At 42.0% G+C, this 18,951-nt stretch overlaps 1 protein-coding gene across 20 annotated transcripts in view; it reads right to left on the bottom strand.

Moving 5' to 3' along the window:
* Positions 1 to 18,951, bottom strand: part of Ehmt1 (euchromatic histone lysine methyltransferase 1) — a 174,022-nt gene that overhangs the window by 16,546 nt on the left and 138,525 nt on the right. For 17 of the 20 annotated variants that reach the window (XM_076569286.1, XM_076569288.1, XM_076569287.1 and 14 more), the window contains 4 exons: positions 18,794 to 18,916; positions 9,892 to 9,993; positions 7,941 to 8,045; positions 796 to 950 (listed from right to left, as the gene is read on the bottom strand). In XM_076569286.1, the coding sequence (XP_076425401.1) occupies positions 796 to 950; positions 7,941 to 8,045; positions 9,892 to 9,993; positions 18,794 to 18,916 (485 nt within the window). Of the gene's footprint in view, positions 1 to 795; positions 951 to 7,940; positions 8,046 to 9,891; positions 9,994 to 18,003; positions 18,154 to 18,777; positions 18,917 to 18,951 lie in introns of those variants that run through there. The other 3 variants (XM_076569297.1, XM_042275194.2, XM_042275195.2) reach the window with 2 other exon arrangements.

Genomic DNA, 18,951 nt, shown 5'->3' with positions numbered 1-18,951 from the left:
CTAGTTCAGTGACTCTGGAACAAAGCCATGCCTCCCAGGAATACACCTGCTCCCAGCCATTTTTACAGTAAGGCATCAGTTTTCTCATCTGAACTTATGTGCAAGAGCTAAGAATGCTTATTTAATTTTTCTTAGATTTTGCTTTTAATTTTGCCCTTAAAGACAAAGGGAAATGATAGAGAAAAGGTGTTTGGGGTCTGCAGAAGGCCAGCATGGCACATCTGCCTGATGAGGGTAAGCACAGTTGCCACACTGGGGCTAGAGCACATGGATTGTCATGTCCAAGCCAGAGATTTGCAAGTGCCACAAGGCCATTTCATTTATTTCCAGGTGACGTAGGAGTACCTACTCATCAGAGCAGTCACTGCCCTCCTTCTCCTTCTAAAGACACATAGCAGAGATGCTACACCAGGCAGACCACTGCTGCTGTGGGAAAGAATTGTGAAGGGCCTGCTTAAAAGGGCCCAACTTCTTGTATTTCCACCCCTACGAGGGGAGTACCAAGAGCACCCAGTTCCTGATGGAAGCTGTGAGTCAAACTGTCCCCACACTGTTAGTGGGTCTGAGACTTGGTCAAAATTCAACTAAGAATTTGGATGGGGTTTTTGGTTTGTTTCTGTTTTCTATGACAACTATGACCCAAAGTGCACCATAGCTGGTCTGAGACGTCAAATGGGAAGATATTTCTCCACCTATATATACTGCATCAGCTCCAGGTAGTGTGGATATAGCCATTTAGCAGCCACTCTGGGCAGCCTGGTGGCAAGGGCTATATTGGTGCAGGGCCACACTCACACAACACAGTCGTAGCGATTCTCTCTGGCTGCGATGTGCAGAGGTGAGTCTCCATGGATATTCACGGCATGCAGGTCACACTTGGCAGCTAGAAGTATTTCAGCTATGTCCACACAGCCTGAGAACGCTGCCCAGTGCAGACAAATGTTCTCCTCCTGCACAGAGATCAAATTGAGAGCATAGTGAAGATGGTTTCTGGCTCAGAACATGATGCTAGGGCTAGGCAAAGACAGCTTTTGTACTTGAGTACAGCTGATTATTCCTGGCACGAGCTACACTAGAGAAGGGATCTGTAGTTCACCAAACAGAGCAAAATTCCTATCTAAACTACAGCATTTTTTTAAAAAAAATTTTTCATTTTGAAAGTAATATAGTATAGGGTCAGCAAGATGGTGCAGCAGTCAACATCACTTGCTTCTCTTACAGAGCACCAAGAGACTGGAGTTTGATTCCCAGCACCCATATTATGTGGCTCACAACCATCTATAACTCCAGTTCCAAGGGATTCAACAACCATACACACACACATGTGCAAACACATACAAATACAATTTTTTTAAATTAAGGGGAAAAAGTAATAATCACACATAGACTATTTTGAAAATAGAATAAAAATACAGAATTATATCACCTTAAACAGGGTAGTTATTAACATAACAAGTAGTACACTTTTCTTCTACTTATTTTAAAAAGTGGTATTCACTTCTCAACAGACCTATGTAAACTATTAAGACTGAACAACACCTATATAAGATTTGAAAATTACAAAACCTGGTGCCAGGGAGATGTGAGATTATTGAGCAAGTAAAAGCACTAATGACCTAAGTTTGATCCCCAGAACTCACATAGAGGTGAAGAAGAAAACTGAGAAAATATTGACAGTTGCTGACTTCCAGGGAAGAGTTCCTTTTCTTAACAGCCCCTGACAGATCAACCACACATCATACAAGTACAACTGGATTTGGTGGGTTATTTAAAATAAAATAATGGAGGACATTAAGCTGGGAAGGGGTGAAGAGGTAAGATGTGGATCTGGGGATGTTAGGAGGGAAGAGTAGGTGGTCAATATATGAAATTCTCGATTAATAAAATATTAACTAGTTTTTAAAAGGCAGGAGCTGCAGAGCTGACTCAGTGGTGAAGAGCTGTTCCTGCTCTACCATGAGGACTGGAGTTTGGCTCCTAGCACCCACATAACGGCAAGACATCTGCAGATTACTCTAAGTCCAGCTCTGAGGGATCTAACATCTTCTGGATTCTGAGTGCGTGCACACATGTGCCCAGGCATGCACACGCGCGCACGCACACACACACACACACACACACACACACACACACACACACACACACACACACTTACTTAAAAACTCATGAAGTAATACTTACTATATTCTCATGTCAGGACACAATAGCCACAAGCCCCTGTCGACCTCTACCATCCTAAGCTCACCATCCCTCTGAGGGTTCACCTCAACTGGGCCTGCAACTATAAGCTACTTATGATAAAGCCTCAGAGCTTTCCCTTCAATTGAATGAACAGCCCACATCCTAATTTACTAACTTTAATTTACTGAATGTTCCTGTTTTCTCCTCTGGAATGCAATACTAATGAGCATTCTTATCCTTTCTTTCTCCTCTCCCTCTTTTTCTCGCTCTTCTGGATTATTTCTCAAGGTTAAACCCTCAGAGGTAGAATTGCTGGCTACAGATATAAAAAAAAAAAAAAATGGCTTGAAGTGGCTTCCCCTCTAAAAGCAGCTCATTGTGGCTTCTTTCCCCTCAGGAATCTTCAGTAATTTTCACAACAGCCATAAACAAAAGTCTAGCTTGACCACCCCTTAGTTGCTGGAGAGTCCTTGTAGGGGAAGCCATTCCAGGCCCCATGGTATCAGAGCTGCCTTCTCTGGCAAGGGGGCAATGCCAAGTCACATCCCAGGGACCCATTCTGCAGGCCCTCAGGGGTCACATCCATCTGTAACACTCTGGTGCTCTCCAACAATCTGCCTTCCAATGTCCACATGCTAAGGTGCAGTCAGGGCTTTTCAATTCAATGAACACTCAAAACATAAAAACAGACCAGAGACAGAGTGTACTGTATATCATCCTTACCCACAAACTGCCCCAAGCACAGGCTTTATTGTTTCATCTAGTTCTAAAGGAAACACTAAAAGCAAACTCCTTTTAGTAAACATTAGTATTCTGTCGCTATCTTGAGTTCTTCTCTGGTTGCCATCCTCAGTGGTTTTCAGCCCTCTGATTTTATTTGGTTACATCCCACACACATCTGAGAGCTCAGACAAGGTCCTGCCTCCTCAGGGCAATTTTTCCTTATCAGAATGACCTGTGCCGTTTAGCCAGATGACACTGTTTTCAAATTCTAGGCTCCTCCTCTGAGGAGACTGCTTACTCTACAGAGCTACAATGCTGGCCTGCACTTCTGAGCAGCTTCATGTCCTCAGTGGACATGCTCTCCCACCAGAAAGCAATGAGAGACAGCAGTGTGAAATCATGGGTATCAATTCTAAACAGGCAACAGAGGAGATGGCCAAGGGAGCCGGAAGAGAAGACACTGCTACATGAGTCTGTGGAGACTGGGCTTCCCACTAAGGGACACCGCAGACCTGTGAGAAAACACCCAAAACATCTTTAGTCTTTCAGCCAGGCAGGAAGCACCATCTACCTCTAGACCATAAGGTGAGACCCAGGTAGGACCCACTTTGGCAGGGGTAGTTACCATCCTGCACTGAGAACTGCCATCGACTGACCAGACCAGAGAACATAAGACAATGTAATCAGACAGACCTCACATCAATCAACGACTATCACAAAAAAGGACGCAGGAGCACAGAAGTTAACAGCAAACTGACATCCGGCTTCAAGCCCCTGCCACATGAACAGGCAGTAAAAATGACCACTGACAAATCAGAACTGGTATGGACACTAAACTGGCAGATCTGGCCATTAAGCACCTGATAGAAGCTAAGTAGAGACATGGTAGGAATAAAAAAACAACCCCTCACTCTTTTCCCACCAACACACAGTAAAGAACTCTAGAACTTCCGGAGCTGAAAACTATGCCTAAGGTGAAATGAATGAAGAAGAGCAGTAAAGCAGAGGACACTGAAGAACCAGGTGAACGTAAGATTAGGTTTGTGGAAAGCCAGTTTCCACAAGCTGACAAGACCATCCAAGGCCATTACAGGACAAGCTCTTACAGTCTAATTCACATGCAGCTAGAGTCCCTGAAACACAAGCAGAAGGCTCATCTGAAGAAATTTTCAAAAAATGACAAAACCCTTAAATCACAGATCTAAGGAATCCAATCAACCTATACATACACAGAAATAAGTAACACCAAGGCACATCACAAAGTCCTCAGAATAGCTTGAAGGAAAATAATTTATTGCACACAAAGAAACAAGGAAAAAGTACAACAGTTTCCAAAACTTCCTAGCAAGGACCCTACGACACAACACACACAACACAAAACCCACTGACCAGAGAGAACGCTACACCAAGCAGAAGTATCTTCCAAAGATGAGGCAGGATGAAGACTATTCTGCCATGAAGAGTGAGGAGCTCAGCATGAACGGCAGGAGGGAGCAACAACAGAGGCAGAAGTCCAGTAAGAGAGGAGCAGCCACCCAGAGCCCAGGCTTCCCCTAAGTGAAGCTGTTCAAGCTCAGCAGTGACGTGTGACCAAGGAAGGCTCAGGAAGGCCTCACAGGTAACGTAGAGAAACATGCCCTCAAATCTGAGGTGGAAGACAGAAAGAAACAAGGCTTTTTTTGCCACATGTGTTGCATCAGCCTCAGCGAGGATGTATGAGGCTGGACTGGCCCCCTTTCTATGAGGACATCTTGATAGTTGTCCTGCCAGCTCTATGAAAAAGGATGGCTTTCTCCACTGGCAAATGCTCACATGGGAAGGAAAAAAAAAAAAAGAGCCAGGTGGTGGTGGTGCATGCCTTTAATCACAGCACTAGGGAAGCAGAGGTGGGCAGAGCTCTGTGAGTTTGAGGCCAGTCTGGTCTACAAAGCGAGCTCCAGGACAGCCAGGGCTATAACAAAGAGAAACGCTGCCTCAAAAAACTAAAAACTTCATCCACACCTCACACCATATACAAAAATTGACTCAAAATACACCACAGGCTTAAATGCAAAGCTAAAAACTATATGCCAATGTAAAAACACAGGAGAAAATCACCTTCAGTTAAGCAGTGATTTTTGTTTTTGTTGTTGTGTTTTTTTTTTCCAGAGCTGAGGACTGAACCCAGGGCCTTGCACTTGCTAGGCAAGCGCTCTACCACTGAGCTAAATCCCCAACCCCTTATCATTTTTTTTTTGTTTGTTTGTTTGTTTGTTTTAAGATAGGGTTTTATTCTAGCCCAGAATGGCCTGGTTGAATTCATAATAATTCACCTGCTTCAGCCTCTCAAGTGCTGGGAGTGAGAAATATAAACCATCATGTCCAGCTAAGCAACAGTGTCTTAAATAGAATAAAGGAAGCAGGACCCACAGTTACACAAAAATAAACTATATTCTAATGTTTGCACTTTTTCAGGCCAGTGTGATCTACATAGCAAGTTTCCAGCCAACCAAAGCTGCTCAGTGAGATCCTATCTTGAGAAGGGGGAAATAACAACAACAAAAACAAAAACAGACACACACACACACACACACACACACACACACACTCACACACACACAAACTGCTGCCACTCAACAAATCATGAGCTAAAGATCTGAATACATCCTTGAATAAAAAACATGAGACAGCAAAAAAGTCCACAAGAAGATAGTAATATCAACAGTAAAAAAATTAAATGAAGATTAAAACCACCAGATGATATCTCTACCTATGCTAGTGTCTAAAACTATAAAGAAGTGACCTACTAATCATTGGGGAGGACATGGAGGTACCTAGACTCTCAGAAGCGAGAAACAGCTCTAGATAGTTTCCATTTACAGGACTCATTTGGGGAAAGTCAGGGCACAAATATTCACACCAACTCTGTAACAGCCATGTGTCTACCAATAGAGCATCAGTAAATAGCCACATAAATAGAACGAGCCACCAACAGAGTATACAGTGAACCCAGGATAGTCACTCCCACCGAGGATTAATCTCCATTTTTATAAAACCATGACAAATGGTAAGATCCAGAAAGAAGGCCGACGTGGAGAGCTTCAGTGTGAGAATGGCTATGTTCACCATCTTCACCATGAACTTTAAGTTCACGTAGTATGCAACTACATGTCAACAAAGAAGTGTCATACTATACAAATAACAAACTTAAGGGCTAAGTGTGGTGACACATGCATTTAATCCCCAAACGAAAGAGACAGAGGCAGACAGATCTCGGTGAGGTTGAAGTCAGCCTGGTCAATATATTGAGTTCCAGGCTAGCCAGAGATAAATGAGACCCTGTCTACAATAAACTAACTAACAAAACAAAACCAAAAGCCAAACTTGACAGTTACCTAATCCTTCCATATTGCAGGAATAGCCACCAACATTTCAGAGCTAAGTGGTATTCATTTCTCAACAAAGCTGCACAAGTCAAAGAACTGAACAACACTTAATATAAAATTTGGGGGCCTGTGAGATGCAAGATGGCTGAACAAGAAAAAGCACTTGTCGAAGTGTGATGGCCTAAGTGTAATCCCCAGACCTCACATAAAGGTGGAAAAAAATGGAATGACTCCTGAAAGTTGTCCTCTGACTTCTATATAGCCCTGTTATATGTATACCCCAACCCTAAATATAACACCTAATTAAAAAAAAGAAAATAATAAAACTTAGGAACTTCAGCAGTACCCTAAAATAAAGCCAGATGGCTGACTATGGAAGGCTAGAGGACTAATGTCTCCCACTCATGTAACTGTACCCAACACTGCTTTTAAACACAACTCATGTAAGTGACAGCATCTTTTCATGCTATACTGGACCTTTCTAACATTTCTTTTTTAGTTCCTACTTTTTACTCAACTTGAATTTGCTTAGAATGGACTAGGGTAGCCCTTCAGAGATTTTGTCCCCTCTCTGTAACAAGGCTTCATTATATAACTCTTGAGTAACTTGCAGATTTGGAAAAGCATCTGGAAGAACAATAAAAATAGCAGTTAAAGGAGTTTGAATGAGGGCACAGTGCATGGGTGGAAAAAGGCGTTCTTGGAAGCCATCAGGTTGTTAAATGAGAACCGCAGGGCCAGAAGTAGACTGCATTCCTAGGAGTTACTGGCTGGGGAGGGGAGGGCTCTAAGGTCCCACAAGCATAAAGGTATTCTGTTGCTGGTGGCTGCATACCAACAGCTGGCAACACATCTGTGCTGGGCGGTTTTATGGTCAACTGGACACAACCTAGGAGAGGGAATCACCTGGGAAGAGGGAATTTCAATGAAGGAATCGGCCAGGTCAGATCAGTCTCTGGTCAAGTCTGTTAAGCAACTGTCTTCATTAGATTAATGTTTGAGGGTCTACCCTAATAAATTCACTGGTTTCCCAAAGTAAACTCTGGTGGATCAGTTTGTCCTTGGGATCTTTGAATCTTTTGAATCTTTGCATCTCCTTCTGGAAAGCAATAGATATGTACAATTGTTTCTTTGGTCTGTTATGGGTGCTCTTATCTGGGATGACAGACATTTGTTCAACTATCCACAGGAAAAGTCACATAATATCTAATGGGATAACAAAACTATTTCTCTAATAATTTCTGGGCAAATGAACTGACTCCATAAAACTGGGCATCCACAGCGTATCTTATATCAGTACATTCACATTTCTTTCTCTTTCAAAATAGCTACTGTAGAGCCGACATAATCATGGCCCCTACATGAGATCTGGTTCCTAGTGACCTTTCTTGGGCTCCTCCTCCAGGTCATTCAGGGACATGGGCCAGCAGAAAAGGTACAGGACAATGATTCACACAAGCTACACACCCCTGAACACTACACAGAGGCCAGATTTACAGGGACCCAATACAGGTTCCATGTTCAGTGAGTGAGATGTAGCCATCATGTGCTAGAACTCCATTTCAGAGATCAAAAGCCCTTCAGATGGAGGGAGCTGCCCAGTGACCTGGTCCCTCCAGCTTTCTAAGAGGCTGTGTCCTTAACGTTCCTAAACCACCATGAAATACTCACATTGTCCCGGATATTGATATCAGAACCTTTGGACAGCAGCAGCTTCACCAGGTCCACATGCTTGTACTCAGTAGCCCAGATCATAGGTGTCCAACCACCATCATCCTGAGTGTAAGAGACAAAAGATAGCACCAACAGACGGCAAGTGAGAGAATGACTTCATGAAGTTTGCTCATAAAGTTCTCCTTGGAGAGCTGTTTTCTGGCAAGTCAAAGTACAAGACCTAGCTCCCACCAAAGGCCCAGCCCCTTTGCAATAAGAGAGGTGGGCTATTGGCTGGCCACTCTGCTCCAGCTAACAGTGTTGTCAGGACTGAACATTCAGTTAGCCTGAACCAACACCCAGAGAGGACCCATAGCAAACTTTGTGGGAAACATGAATAGAATGTTTCACTCACGCTTTTGGCCCTACTGATGACTAAGCACAAGACCAACCAGCAGATGGACTGATTAATATCAGGCATAGAGGTAATTGCCACTGCCTCTTTTGGAAGGCCAAGGTCAGAAAAACCAATCATGTCTGCAGAATGTGCAAGGTCCGTTAGGAATCTCATGAGTTGCCTCCTACTACTATGGTTGAGATCAATGCATGTTAAGTAGCTTCATTTAGACCAGAAAAGGTATTCTGCAGAAACTGCATGGTCTGTTATCACTCATCAGTCTGGAGGTGGGAGAGTCTCCTCTCCAACACCTCCAAAGGTCTTTCCTGTACACCCACACTTGCATATCATTGTAGACAAACAGAGCCTCCACAAATGAAGGTGATCTCTCTATAGTTGACTATTGGCATCATCTGAGACAATGGGGACATAAAGACGCACAAGCTGCATCAAAGGCCAGCCCAGAGTGACAAGGAATGGAATGCCTCACTGTAACCCAACAGGATGAATAAAGATATAATGCTAGGGGCAGTTAAATAAATCAGGCCATGCTACTTTTAGATAATGAAAAAGGAAGGAAGGGGCCCAACTACAAGCTGCTATTTTCTAGTCTATGCGGCAGAAGATCACAGACAAGACAGTACAAGGAGCCAGGCCAAAAGCAAAATGGCAGGAAGTGCCTGGGCTAAAAGGCCAGAGATGAGGGAGATGGAAATGCAGCCCCAAACCAAAAATCAAAGGCCTATTATGGCGTGTATAGAACAATCTTAAAGCTACCTCTTCTGAGATCATTTGCTGGACTTGACATGTATTTGTAGATATCTACTGTGTGCCTGAACTGTTGAAACACAACCTGATGACTGGGAGCAGGGGAGTCAGGTCGGTAAACACACACGGTGAGACAATGCCAATGCCAAGGAACAAATAAATCTAGGAGGGAGGGTGGAAGCCAGGCTGGGCATGGGAGTTTGGGAGATACTAAACAGACATGAGGAGACCTGGCGTAATACCAAGGATGGGGCCATCAGCCAAGTATTGCAGACAGGCCCTACAGAGCAGGTGGAGAATGTGGGGATGAGGCCCATGTTAGACACTTTTTTAGTCAACTTAACTAGGGTCATCTGGAAAGAGGGAACCTCAGTTGAGAAAATGCCTCCATCAGATTGGTTTTGTACGCAAATCTGTGGGGGCATTTTCTTGTTTCATAATTGATGTGAAAGGGCCCAGCCTACTGTAGGCACTACTACCCCTGGGCAGGTGGTCTTGGAATATACAGGAAAGCAAGCTGAGCAAGCCATGGGAAGCAAGCCAGTAAGCAATGTTCCTCCATGGTCTCTGCTTTAGTTCCTGCCTCCAGGTCCCTATCCTGACTTCTATCAATGAAGGAGTGTGACCTGTAAGATAAGAAAAACCTTCTCCATCCCAAGTTATTTTTGGCCATGGTGTTTATCACAGCAATAAAAATTAAGACAAGGCCTTTTAGGACTTGTGGACCTTTAAGGATCTGAACCAAGAGGTGATGCCATGAAGGAGGTGGGACAGCTATGCGATTGAACAGCAGAATGACTTTACCTGGCAGTTGACATCCATCTGTCCATTTGAAAGCAGATATTGAACCACATCATAGTGGCCTTTCTTGGCAGCCAAATGCAAACATGTTGAGCCCTCTGCATCCTGCAATACAAAAGCCATTCAACCCAGAGAAACCACTTATGACTTAGTTCTTGGTGCAAACCACAGAGAACCTATGCTCCCAGCCTAAAAGAGGAATTAACAATGAACCCACTCAACTGAAGTCAGGCTGAGAGGAGTAGAATCATGTCTCAAGGGCCCATGGCCTTTGTCCCAACTAAGGAGCCCTTCAGATTGGAAGAAACTCCGCTCTAATCACATATACCTATATAATGTGTACATCCTGATGAAGAATTTGCCAATTTCTACCCTCCCTGAACTAGATGGCCCCCAGGCTTCTTGTCATAACCAACACTGTTTGCCAGGAACAGTTCTAACATGAATATGGGGCCTATCCAGGCCACAGCTGCTCCATAAAGGACACTGGAGAGCTAACCATGGTCATAGAGCACATGGAAAACGGAGTGGATTGCTCAGTAAGAACCATCCACATGTAGACTTTAAAACAAGGAGAAAAGAATAGGCAACAGGCAAGCTTGCCCTACAGATAACAATTCAGCCATATTATTGCTTCTGTATTCTTTGGTGCTGAGCGTATTTCATTAGCTCTTGGTTCTGCTTCCTTGTAGATTCTATACACATCATATTACCTACATCATCACCATCATAATAATAAATTAATTAAAAGACACTGACCAAGAAGCTCCAGGCCAGGCTAACAGCTCCATACAACAAAAACCCAAGTACACCCAAAAGGCCAGACATTGCTCCTTTGCCATTGCCCCCCCCTTTCTAATTTACTTACTTTTATTTTATGTGCATTGGTGTTTTGCCTGTAGGTAAGTCTGTGTGAAGGTGTCAGATCCTAGAGTTGTTAACTGCCATGTGGGTGCTGGGACTTGAACTGGGGTCCTTTGGGAGAGCAATCAATGCCCTTAACCGCTAAACCATCTTTCCAGTCCCCGGCCATTGCTCTTAAAGGCAAGTCTCCCCACTCTCATCTTTGTATTGACCTTATCTGTACTACCTTTCTCTCTCAGAGTCCAAACACTGGATTTTAATACTCATCCTTAGACACACATCAATACATCTGATATTAATTAGGATGTCCATCTTCTAAAGAGGAGTCTGTATGCCCAATCCCATGTCACTGACATTGACAAATGACACTGGAAGACAGCTGTAGGTTTTCAGAAAAGTGATGGCAGGCACACATGCACCCATACACACATGTGCGTGCAGACACACACAGATTCATGGCATCAACCTGTGTGTGTGTGCTCCAGATAGGAGGAAGGCAGAGTATGAGAGGGTTGGCTCACAGACTGGAGAATATTTTAGCCAATGGAAACTCATAGGACTAAGACATGAAAGAACAAAAAGCAGGAGCTTCTAGTAGGAAAAGCAGTGGTATGTATACTTTTCAAAGCAGTTGGCTGTATAGTCTCCAAGTACAACTCAAGTCTTTGTCACACCCACCATAGAGACAACCATACAGCTTTCTTCTTTTGTCATTCAACCCTGCCCCCAACAACAGTGGCTCTTGAGGGCTGGAGAGATGGCTCAGAGGTTAAGAGCATTGGCTGCTCCTCCAGAGGTCCTGAGTTCAATTCCCAGCAACCACATGATGGCTCACAACCATCTGTAATGAGATCTGGTGCCCTCTTCTGGCCTGCAGGGATACATGCGGGCAGAACATTGGATGATAGATAGATAGATAGATAAAAAAGTGGCTCTTGAATTTAGTATCTAGCTTTCTGATGCACATCTCAATACTTGTAGAATCCAACAGTGGGGATCTTGAATAATTTAGAATAGTGTACATCATTCCACAAGTCCTCTACAACTCCTTTTTAGTTCAGTGTGGTATTTCTAATTCTTCTTTAAAGATAACATGTAACATTCAATTGTTGTCTTTATTTTTTTCCCCCATCTTACTATATATGAATGGATATGTGTGTTTTATACTATACATGTTTTGGCTGAGTGCATGCCTATGGAAGTAGAAAAGGGTATCAGGTCCCCTGGGACTAGAATTATAGACTATTAAGTCAACATGTAGGTGCTGGAAATTGAACCCTGTTCTCTGGAAGAGTAGTCAATGCTCTTAGATGTGGAACCATCTCTCCAACACCTCATTGGTTGTGTTTAGCTGAGGTAAAACTAGCCCTAGATGCTACATTCCTAGCTGAGGAACATACAGCTATTTCTCATTTTTTGCTATTTAAAGATGTGTTAAACAATACAATGTTTCCTTCATTGCCTGTGCCGGGGTCAGCCACATAAGAATTACCAGGATTCCACTTTACTGGTATGACCCAGGATATATCCAACTCACCCATTAATACATGTTCCTTCAGCTCTGGACCTTGTCAGGTAATTTCAACATTACAATGCTATCTTAGTCAGGTTTTAAATGCTGAGTACTGTTATACATTTAAAACTGTTATTTCATTTTCTATGGGCTGCTTACGTTCTTGTAAATTTTCTTTTCAGTTGTTTATTATGTAATTGCTAAAATGATCTTCCTTTTAGTTTCTGAAAGTTCTAACAGTTAATCTTTTGAATATGACTTTAAGGTTTATAATCTGCACAGCAAAAGTGTGTTCTACTCTGTCTCTCATACCACGTCTATCTTCATTCTAAGGCGCCACTGATGGTGTATATGTGTGTGTGTGTGTGTGTGTGTGCACACGTGTTTCCCATCAGAGAGCACATTCTTTCTGCAGCCAAGACTGCTGACACAGGTGGTTTAAATACTCCACTTTTCCATGTTCTCTATTTGTTTCATCTGGTTTAATGAACTTCCTGCATGGCAGCTACATACACTGCTTTTCCTGATTCCGCTTTACTTTTCTTTAAGGCTGTATTTCTTAGTACTTTCTCTAAAGAGCACAATCTTTAGTGCTGGAAAGAGATGGCTCAGTAGTTAAAAATCACATATGCTCTGGTGGAGGACCTGAGTTCAGTTCCCAGCACCTCTATCAGGTAGCTCATGACTCCCATTAACACCAACGCCTAGGGAATCTGATGCCCTCTTAGGTTCTTCTCGGGCACCTGCACTCATATGCATATACCCACACAAAGACACATCACATAATTAAAAATAAATCTTTAAAAAATGTTCTCCTAAATCAGCAAAATTACTAACTACATTCTAAATACTTACCCTTCTGCCCCAGTAGTCTAATCCCTCATCAAGAACAGGTGGAGAGCACTAAGGAAAACCCCAGCTACTGAGGAGCTGCAGAGCCCAGTCCTAACTGACACATCTACAACACAACGCAAGGCTCAGGATGACTGCAGAAGACGGGGGAAGCTCTAGGAGCCAAGGGAACGTGAAGTTTTCTGTGAGGTTGTGTCTCCTAGCAATGTCAGAGAAACTGCATCCAGGATGTTGCAACAATATGGCTGACAAAATATGAACTGAACACGGATGACACCAACAGACATACTAACTAACATGTGTGCGAAACAGCTCACAAGGACTCAATCCTAGACAAAGAACTATAGAACTAAGGAATGCTGAGAGTGGGAGAAATGGTGTCCCTAGGGACAGCTCTGAAAACCCATACAGACAAGCAGCACTATACAGACTGAGCAGGCTGTCTGTATATATCTAGGAATATATACTATTATATATTACATACATACATACATACATACATATATACATATGCATGCATCAATAATTGAAGAAAAGAAGAATGAATTTGAAAGTAAGTGTGGGGGGGGGAGTTTGGAAAGAGGAAAAGGAAGGCGGAAACTGATAAAATTATAATATAATTTCAAATAATAAAAAATATTTTAAAAAACATTATTCATCTCTAGTCTACTTAAATGCCATTTTGACTTCCTTTCTCTGTGCTATTGCTGTCATAATTTATTTATAAATCTGTATCAACTCCATCTTATGTCTCCTTGATTTAAACAACCTCTTGTCTCTTAAAAAATTTAAAGTGAGTTTGGGTGCAGTGTAGATTCCTAACAGGCCTCAGCATCACACATGCCTTCCGTGCCACAAGAACCAAGAGGAAAATCAGCACAGAACGGGCATCAAAGGAGGAGCCCAAGTGCACATTATCAAGGCTGTTGACTGAATTTGTTACCACCAAGGGGAAAAAAAAAAAGAAAAAAAGGGCGTGGGGTGTGTGTGTGTGTGTGTGTGTGTGTGTGTGTGTGTGTGTGTGTGTGTGTGTGTGTACTGGGGGGTTATAAATCATCAACAAAAACAAATAGAAAGAAAAAAAAAACAAAGAGAAGAAGGGTGAACAGGCAAGGTGAAGGTGACTAACCAAATAACTAAAGATCTGCCTGCAGAAACCCAGACAGGAAGTGACGAGGCCACGTCTGACTAAGAGTGCATCATGCCATCATGCCCATCAGTAGTCCCGGTCTCCCTTCCTGTACAATTCTATTCTTCTACAATCCAGAGGAATATTCTTTATCAATTATGTTCTGAATGCAAGGTTTTAGTAAACAGAAAGATTTAAAAAAGGGGGAAATCCCATTTTTTAAGTGTAAATGACTTTTTAAGAAGTAAAAACACAGCCGGGCGGTGGTGGCGCACGCCTTTAATCCCAGCACTCGGGAGGCAGAGGCAGGTGGATCTCTGTGAGTTTGAGGCCAGCCTGGTCTACAGAGTGAGTTCCAGGAAAAGCACAAAGCTACACAGAGAAACCCTGTCCCAAAAAACCAAAAAAAAAAAAAAAAAAGAAGAAGAAGAAGAAGAAGAAGTAAAAACACCAGCAGAGGTAGTGGGATACTGAACCATGGGAGGCTGTGACTGGTTCAGGTATCTAATGTAGGGGAGTAAAGCATACTTAACAAAAATTTGGAGTCTCAGCCATGCATTTAATGTGTCTCAAATATTTTAAATTACTTCTAGTCTCATGTTTTTAGAACTGTTTCCTTAAAATAAATAAAATCACACTTTGATCCTTGTCCAGTCAAAACTATGAGCCAAGTAGGGCATGGTGGTGTATGCCTTTAATCCCATCACTTGGGAGGCAGAGGAAGAAAGATTTCTGAGTTTGAGGCCAGCTTATGTAATTCCAGGACAGTCAGGACTACATAGAAACCCAGTCTCAAGAAAAAACTAACGAACAAAATAACAGAAAAAAAGTCTCTAAAATCTTTAACAACTGTAGATACGCTATGCTATGAAAGATAAAACTCTATGTAGTATATGGCAAAACTGTTAAGTGAGCCAAAGTAAAGATACTAGCATCTGATGATGTTGTGAGACCCCTTAGGGAAAAATTTCCACCAAGCTTTAAGATGGAACATCACTGGAATAACTTAAATAAGCATACTACATGCCTTTTAGTTTTTTGGTACATGTATTAAAATTGTGTACAGACTGAAATATCTATGTACTAGTCTTCAATCAATAAAATCTAGTTTTAAAAAAAAATTTAAAGAACAGCTTTTATAATCATTTTATTGCTTGAGACAGTGTCTTACTGTGTGGCCCTTGCTGGCCTTGAACTCTAGAGACCTGCCTGTTTCTGCCTTCCAAGTGCTAGAATTATAGACACGCAGCACCACACCTAGTTTCACACTTTCTCTGAGCTGGCCTTTTCTTCTTGGACTTCTTTCCTCTGGCACAATGATGACCTCTTCTCGTCCACATACAGACACTGCAGGTTAGGCTGGCAGCAGGCCCTGGGCGTCTGTCAATATGCAACCATAGGTTTGCTCTGGTCAGTCTCAGAACTTCTTTGTCTCTGGTTCTGGACAATTTCTGCCTGATGTACCTCAGTGTGGTGCTTTCTCCATTTGCTTACTTGGGTTTTATTGAGTAGTTTTGTTTGTTTGTTTAGATCTGTAGATTACTGGTTTTTTTCAGTTTAAAAACGTTATCATGGCTTCTTCATCCTATTTTTTTTCTACTTTGTTTTCTCTGCTGTCTTTCTGAGGAATCAGGCACATATATATGTTGGGTAGTTTGATGTCCTATAATGTTTGAATATTGAAAAGTTCCCCTCACCCTTTCTTCTGCTATATTAAATCTGGTGCAAAACCCACTCACACATTTCTCAGTCTTGACATCTGCCCTCAGCACTTCTTAGGTGGCAGCTCCTCAAGTCCTTGGTTTTGTAGGTTCCCAGCTGCTTCAGATGAAGACTTAGCACTCCAATTTTCAGTACAGCACACTCTATTCAATAAGACACCTTACTGGCCACAAGAACAGTATTTAACAGCAGAGAAATGGTGAAATTTTAATTTGATGTGAAAACAGACATGATAAGTCTGTGTGGAGTTTATGGCCACATTTTGTTGGGGATGAAGGGGAGAAGTACTGGTGTGAAAGAATAATTTTTATACTGGGAAGGAGTATTAGAGATGAACCCAGAGCCTCACAAATATATGCTAAGTATACATACACTCTACCACTAAAGGACATCCCTACACGCCTATTCTTTCCATTGTTTATTTAGTATAGTATGTCATAAAATATTGCATTCCTGGTTTGTTTGTTTGTTTTTTCAGTCTCATGCACCAGGTCTGGCCCTGAAGTCACTCCATAGTCATAGTCGACGGTAACCTTCAACTTCTGATCCCACACCTCTACCTCTTGAGACTAAAGTTTACAGGCCTGCCCTACCATATGCAGTTTATGTGGTATGGGGGATCAAACCCAGAAATTTGAAAATGCTAGGTATTTCATGAACTGTGTCACACCCTCAGCCCTCTAATTTTTATTTTACTATCTTTTTTATTATTATTACTATTTTAGGTTTATTTTGGTTTTTGACATAGAGTCTTACTATGTAGTTTTGGCTGGCTTGGAACTCACTACATAGACCAGGCCACCCTTGAACTCAGAGTTCCTCCTGCCTCTACCTTCTAAGTGTGCCACCATACTTGGCCTTCTAATTTTTAAGTGTATAAATCAGTAGAATTACATAATGTAAAATAATGATCACCACTGTTTCAATAACATTTTCACTGCCCAAAACAAAAACTCTACAATCATCATGCCCAAACACCACTGATCTTTTCAATACCTGCTAAACATCATTTAATGTACATTTTGTCTCTGATTTTCCTATCTGGGAATCTCATATAAATGGAAGTTTATAGTACTTATGCTTTCTGTCTAGGTTTTTTTGTTTTGTTTTGCTTTTCAAGACAGGGTTTCTCTTTGTAACCCTGGCTGTCCTGGAACTAGCTCTGCAGACCAGGCTGGCCTCTAACTCACAGAGATCTGCCTGCCTCTGCCTCCCCAGTGTTGAGATTAAAGGCTTGTGCCACCACTGCCTGACTGTGTCTACCTTTATACACTTTATATCCCCAAGGTTTACCTGAACTGTCATATCTCTGTGTGTTGTTTCTGACCATGGCTGAATGGCATTCTATTGAATAGATAGACTTCTTGTTCACTGATGTAATAAAGGATAACTGAGTTATTTCTAGGAACAGTGCTTCAATAAACAGTGCTATTCAGGTCTGTTTTGTACATCTTGGTTATATATCTGGGGTAAAACTGCTGAATCACCAAGCCATTAGGAATTATATTATTTTAAGAGAGGATGTTACTATGTAACCTTGTTTGGCCTAGAAGTCATGATCCTCCTACCTCTGCATTGTTTGTTAGTAGTATGATTATGGGTTTTACTACCTTGCAAAAGTATATAATTTTGGCTATTATGTTCAGTTCTTTGATCCATTTTACATATATATGGAATGACCACATTTTTCAACATATGAATACTAAGTTTTCCCAGTACCATTTACTGAAAAGTTGCCTTAAATCAACTAACAACAAAAGCAATGGTTTATTTCTGAGATTTTCTTTTTATATCTAATTCTATCGGTCTCCAGCTCTATCTTTTTTTTGTTTGTTTCTTTGTTTTGTTTTATTGTTGTTATCGGTTTTTTAAATTTTTTTTATTTTTGAATGCCAAATGCCGTTTATTGAAGGAGGGAGGAGGTCTTAAATACAGGCTTACAGCACAATGGGAGGACCCCGGAGGAGAGAAGTTCGCTACTGATGTTTTACAATCTAAGCTGTTAAAGCCCATTGTGCAGGGTACACAGACAAGGAACTTCCCTTAAGCACTCAGGAGGGCGCCACCACCGCCAGGCTGACAATACTTTTGTTGATCCTTTATGAATTCTACACATAAGATCCCATTAACTATGAACTGAGTATTTCCAACTTGGATATCTTCTATTTCTCTTCTGGAGTAACTGCTTTAAACAAAAGCAGAAAAGAATAATGAAGGAAAGAAGGAAGCAAAAACCTTCATGGGCAACTCCTTATTGGTTGATTTGTCTATTCTTGGCACAATAGGCAGATCCAGTGCTTACTAGGGAATCTTTACTAATAGGATAGGTCACCAAGTATTTACAGTTTGCATCAGAAACATCCTCAAAGGCTGTTTTAAGTCTGATTCCCAGGTTAGAATCTGTGGAATTTTCAGGAGGTGGAGCCTGGCTGGCAGAAACAGGTTACATGAAGAGGCCTCTGTAGGTTATACCTATTCCTGGGCCTGGCTTATCCTCTGCCTCTGATCTGTCAGCACATAAAAAGGTTCCTGCTGCCACTCTGCCATGCCTTCTGCACTGTGAGAGACCTAAATCCCTCTGAAATCATGAGCCAAAATAAACCTTTACTCCCATAAGACACTCTGCCAGGCATTTTATCACAATGGTAAGAAAAGTAACTACTATACCAAGTAAGTAAAGATTAAGTAAAGATGCTATGTGAGACAAAAGGGTAAATGTCCGATAGCAACAAGTTCCTGCAGGAGTTTCAAGGAGAAACTGTCTCCTGTTCATCTAAGAAACATCTACACATGAAATAGGAATATGAACCTGACTGGGTGGGTACCTTCGGATCCACCTGTGCTCCGGCCTTGATGAGGTACTTCACTGCATCCAAGTGGTTGTTTTCTGCAGCCTCCATCAATGGGGTCCGCTGATCTTCTGAGCAAGTGTCAATATTGGCACCGGCCTAGTAAAACAAAGATTGTTTAGGTATGTTGAAGG

This window comes from Peromyscus maniculatus, chromosome 4, assembly GCF_049852395.1.
Source record: "Peromyscus maniculatus bairdii isolate BWxNUB_F1_BW_parent chromosome 4, HU_Pman_BW_mat_3.1, whole genome shotgun sequence".
NCBI lineage: Eukaryota > Metazoa > Chordata > Mammalia > Rodentia > Cricetidae > Peromyscus > Peromyscus maniculatus.
Note: the sequence above shows the minus strand (reverse complement) of the source record. Positions and strands in the feature narration are given on the sequence as shown.